This window comes from Carassius gibelio, chromosome A21, assembly GCF_023724105.1.
Source record: "Carassius gibelio isolate Cgi1373 ecotype wild population from Czech Republic chromosome A21, carGib1.2-hapl.c, whole genome shotgun sequence".
Taxonomy (NCBI): domain Eukaryota; kingdom Metazoa; phylum Chordata; class Actinopteri; order Cypriniformes; family Cyprinidae; genus Carassius; species Carassius gibelio.
In genome coordinates, this window is record NC_068391.1 from 3131987 (window position 1) to 3137186 (window position 5200).

A 5200-nucleotide genomic window follows, 5' to 3' on the forward strand; every position below is an offset into this window, starting at 1 on the left:
AACTAAGAATAGATTGTACAGAACTGAAGAAGGGTTTTTTCTTATTTTAGCCTGACCACTAAGCCCCGCCCATCATCGGATCGCAGTTTCTGCTGATTGCCATTCTGCCGTTTTTTTTCTATTTATATGGTGACGCCTGTGAACGTGACTGCGTCACAGCACGCTACGCAAATTCCACGAAACTTGTCAAATCATGCTTCGAATAAAGAGGTTCTCACATATTTTGTAATTGCGTTTATTGCAGTGTTTTGGTTTGACTTTTCTAATTTGGTAAAAATGTATTTACTAAACGTCTGTTATTTGTTTCAAAGAGAGCATTTAATTTTACGTTTTTTATTATTTTATGAAAATAAATCTTTATTTTCCAGAAAGAGAAAGACGAATGTCCCTCTTCAGTATTCATTTTTAATTGTTTTTAAATTAATTTACAGTTTTTTAAGCAATAAACAAATTATTTTTCTTTCAATTAAAGGTAAATAAATAATCAATTATATTTTTAAATAATAAAATATAAAACTAAAACAAAGACATGAATATATATGTATGTAACTCGTGTAAAAAAGCTTAAAGGTGTTTCAAAAAAATATTCGTGTTTACCAGTCGAAGGTCGCTGATAAAGAGTGATGCAGTTAAAAATATCAAAGGTCATTAAAGTGAAAAATATTGCAGTGACCCCAAGGAGGAGCCAAACACTTAAAAACAACTCTCCAAAGTAATCAGATGGTTGTTTTTAATGCTTTATTAAAAATATAACAATAGTAAATGTCCAGTGATGCACTTGACAAATGTCAATCATGTTTTGTCTGAACCATCGCCCAGATGTGCTGGTTTCTGTTTATCTGGATTATTTCTTGATGCCTCCTTTATCGATTCCTCTGCAACAATTTCCAGGGCCTCGTTTCCTTGAACTCTTTGCACTGATTCTCCTTTAGCAGCCAGGATCTCCTCTATGTTCCTATGGCAAGACAGAACATTCTGCAGTCAAATTCAGAGTAAATGTCAATACCACACACACAGACTCCTTCCTCTCCTCATCACTACATCTGATTTATTTATTTATTTACAACAAGCTAAAAACAGTAAACTTGTTAGTACTTGCAGTACTGTCAGTTCATCCAGAAACACGGAGTAATCCATTTGCACACTGAAATATTTTCTATGTACTTTACTTTCCATTGCACTAGTGTAAATGATGTTCATATGTTCATAGTTTCTGCCTATAGTGTACGTTTCACTTTTACATAATTCATCTGTACAGTATGTTCATAGTACATCTACCTGTATATCATGCTGATAGTATTTCAAATCTGTAAATTATGTCCATAATACTGCTTTATCTGTATACATTGTAGACCTTGTATATTCTGTACTTACTGCTTATTGCACTTCTGGTTAGATGCTAACTGCATTTCATTGCCTTGTACCTTACATGTGCAATGACAATAAAGTTGAATTTAATCTAATCTAATAATGCTTTAAAAGTTGGAATTTTTAAACTGGGGGCTTGCAGGGGGCTGCAATGGAGTGCTAGGGGGTCCATGGAAAAGTTTAGAAAAAATAAAAATAAATAAATAATTTAAATCAAATGTAAATAGATGAAAAGTATAAATTATATTAAAAAAATATTATTATTAAAATGAATATACATTTTACAATTTGATGAAATATGCATAAAAATGTGATAAAACTAACGAAATAAATTATTATTATTGTTTTTTTTTTTTTTTAAGAAAATTTTATTTGAATCATTCTAATACAGGGGCTTTTAAACTGCAATCCACTAGGGGTCTGTGGAAAATTTAAGAGAAAAACAATATAATAATAAAAAATAAGATTAAATAAAATGGATAAAAATAAATAGTAATTTAACATACAAATTAAAATAATTAAAATGCTTTAAAATAATAAGAAAATGTCAAATTAGAATTAAATAAATCATACATTTGGCAGGGTATGGTACTAGTGTGAGTTGAAAAACTAAAATATCTTCCAAAATATGTTTTTCACAATATAAACTGGGGCTTTCTACATAATAATATATGTATTATAATATAATGCTTTTTAATTTACCCTAACATCTAAAAATTTTGAATCCCCTGCATTTTTTTATTTATTATTGAAATAATATGCATGGATGAACTGTTCTTGCACGAGAACATACACACCTTTTCCCTTCCAGATCAGAGAACCACTTCAGATTATCAGCGATCACGTGGTGGTTTTTACATCCGGGACATGTTACAATGACAACACCCTTGTGATATGCCACCTTGGATATTGTCTTCATAGAGCGAGTGGAGCACACCTAGAGACAAAATATACAATTAATTATACTGACATTACCTAAGTAGTCAAACGGTCCCTAAATACGAAATTAACACTGACAGAAGGGTATAATCTTACTCTGCAGGTGTAAACCAGGTGATAGTGTGTTGACTGCAGCTGTCCGATGGCTTCAGAACTGCTTACAGAAGTGGAGAAAGTTCTGCAGAAACTCAATCCGCCTCGGTTGTGTGACACAGCACAGCCCAGTAACGAATCAGTGATATATAAAGAGGTGTGTGCAGCTCTTTTATCTGCCTCCTCATGCTCGCTTCTAGTTGTACATGATGTTCTGGGAACCGAAAGACTTCCCGCGACACGTGATCTGGGTATTCTCGTTCTGAATAAAAAGAAACACAATCGAGAGGTCATTATCGAAATGATGCCGAGGCAACTGTTCTTTATAAACACACGCAATATATCTACTGACGCTGAAATGTCAAGTTTGTCATATCCAGGTTGAATCACTCGCTTTGTTTTACTGTCTATGATCACTCGTCACTAGCCGATGACGACATCGAAGTCCCGCCCATCTGGTGTCGTCGTCATCAGTTTGAGATGAAAGGCGCAAAAGTACAGTATGGTTTTCCCGCGTTAATGTTATGATGTTTTGGGTGATTACGAGTTGGAGATAAGTTACTTAAGAGATCCAAAAAAGGGTTATTATAAAAATATTATTATTATTAAAATTAATTTTAAAAAAAGAAGGAAAATATTTTGTCTTAAGAGGCAAATCACAGGGTTTAGTCTCTATTTATTTTATATATATATTTTTTTTTTAAATTTAGCTTGAACTTTGGTATCCAGTTATTTGATTATTTTTAATAATACTAATACAGGAAATGTATTATATCATTGTAACTTTCCGTTATTCAACAGTTGTGGCTCTTCTTGACGTCTTGCGACAGTTCCTTCAGTTACAATCAACGACCTTCATCGCAGAAGGATAGTCTGCACCGTTTTCTCCAGCTGCGTCACGGTCACGCCCGCTCGTGCTGTATCAGCGCAGCTCCGCTCAACTCGCCGCAGTACAAATCCTACTATGGCGAAGATCGGGCTCATAAATATTAAGTGACCCACGTAACCTAATTTAATATTCATGTTCACAGACTTCAAAAGAGAATGCCAATGTGCGTGCTGGATATTTATTTTGTTTAATGCTAGAAAAGTCACTATAGAAAGAGAAAATACTTTAAAGAGAGGTTAATAACATTTTATGCAGTTCATTAAAGAAGAGGACCATACAATAAAATTATAAAAATCGATTATAGTTTATAAAATATAATACAATTATATAATATATAAAATAAAGTAAAATATTTTTATTATATATTATAAAATTGCATTTTACAAAATAAATATTTTCTAAAAATAATAAAAATAAAGAAAATATCACACACTAACAAAAATCTCTTTGAATATATATTGAAACAAATAAACTGTAATAAACAGTAACTATGCAGTTTTTTGGCGACACTATACTCTATTTCCATGCAAATGAAGCTCCGTTATATAGAGTTTAGGTGTGTTCGACATCGGCTGCGGCTGGATGCAACCGATCGGCGAGAGTAGCCGCGTGCAGGTGGGGAGGAGCTGCAAACGGAGATATGAAGCCGGACACGTTGTGGCTCCCGTAGTTTGCTGCAATTACGTCAATCATGGCAGATCACGTGGTGATTGCTTACTTGATCGCGTTTAAATGTGTGTATAAGTGGTGTTTTGGAAAAAGAAAAAAAGAAAAAGAAAAAAAAGTGGTGTTTTGGAAGGGTGCCTTCCAAAACAAGATAACATATTGAATATATACTTTATCAGTATGACATGGGTGTTTCTGCTAATACAAAATGATAAAAAGTAACCTATAAAAAAATTCCCTGGTGGGTATGTGTTTTTTAAGAAGGTTTCAGCAACAAGATTCACAGTGCCCTCCTGCTGAGCTTTTTAACATTTTAAACATAACACCACTGATTTTCATATACAGAAAAGCACAATTCTGTTGGATTTATATTGTGATTTAGACCAACTATTTGAAAGTGAACAGAATGTTGTCAAGTTGTTAAGTTGAAGTTACAGCAAGTTGTTAGCAGTTTGCTAACCACATGCAGGTGAAGTATAAACACAGCTAAATAAACTAGAGAATATGAAGAAACCAAACAAATGGAGGAACATAATGTATTATGTATCATTTGTATAGGAGCATACATTTATGACCACAATAGATTGTAAGCTTTTTAGATTAACATTTTAGTTCTTAAAAATGCTCATTTGAATAGGTTATGCTGCTGAATACTGTAAAAGGTCTGTATAAAAAAGAAAGTCATGCAAAATAAACATACACAAACTTTATATTAACAATAAAGTAAATACAGTAAAACAATATTTAATAAATATGATTTATAAGATGAAGACGACATAAAAACGTATTGAACTGTTTTAAAAGTCCATATGAGAATTTCTGAAACTGAAGCGGACTCGCAATAAACTTGAAACGCACGTCATCGGTCTCATCAGTGAATCCAGCCAATCGTGGATCAGTTGTGTCGTCATCAGAACCTGTGCAGCCGCTCTTCAGAAGCTGCGCTGGCTGAGTTCTCCGGCTACTCTCGAATAGCTCTCGTGGTACTTTGATGGCACACGTCACAGTCACGTGGAGTCAGCGCTGTATCAAGTCGGACAAAATTTCTAACCGGCATGCACTGCTTCAAGTCAGCCGACGATCGGTTTGCGCAAAACTGCATGAAGTCGAACAAGCCTTATGTTAAACAGGCATCCGACTAGGGCCCATCAAGTCTCTTTCAGCCAATCAGGTGCGTCTACTGCTCCAGTGTAAAGTTACGTCATTAATGTTAATGAGCCCATCCTTCGCCGTAGTAGAATTCGA

At 34.0% G+C, this 5200-nt stretch overlaps 1 protein-coding gene across 1 annotated transcript; it reads right to left on the reverse strand.

Annotated features, from left to right (window-relative positions):
• Positions 1 to 713: 713 nt before the first annotated feature.
• On the reverse strand, positions 714 to 2815 carry dnlz (DNL-type zinc finger). Its single transcript, XM_052536501.1, has 3 exons — positions 2404 to 2815; positions 2166 to 2305; positions 714 to 955 (listed from the first exon to the last, which is right to left on the reverse strand). The coding sequence occupies exons 1-3, from the start codon at positions 2692 to 2694 to the stop codon at positions 793 to 795; spliced, it is 594 nt and encodes a 197-aa protein (XP_052392461.1). The 5' UTR covers positions 2695 to 2815; the 3' UTR covers positions 714 to 792.
• Positions 2816 to 5200: the final 2385 nt, after the last annotated feature.

Excerpts from the sequence above, each read along its gene's own strand:
- dnlz (XM_052536501.1), bottom strand. The coding sequence starts at position 2,694 with ATGACCTCTCGATTGTGTTTCTTTTTATTCAGAACGAGAATACCCAGA. Across the intron at positions 2,306-2,403 it reads ACCTGGTTTACACCTGCAGA|GTGTGCTCCACTCGCTCTAT; the intron begins GTAAGATTATAC and ends TTTTGTCTCTAG. Across the intron at positions 956-2,165 it reads TCTGATCTGGAAGGGAAAAG|GAACATAGAGGAGATCCTGG; the intron begins GTGTGTATGTTC and ends GTCTTGCCATAG.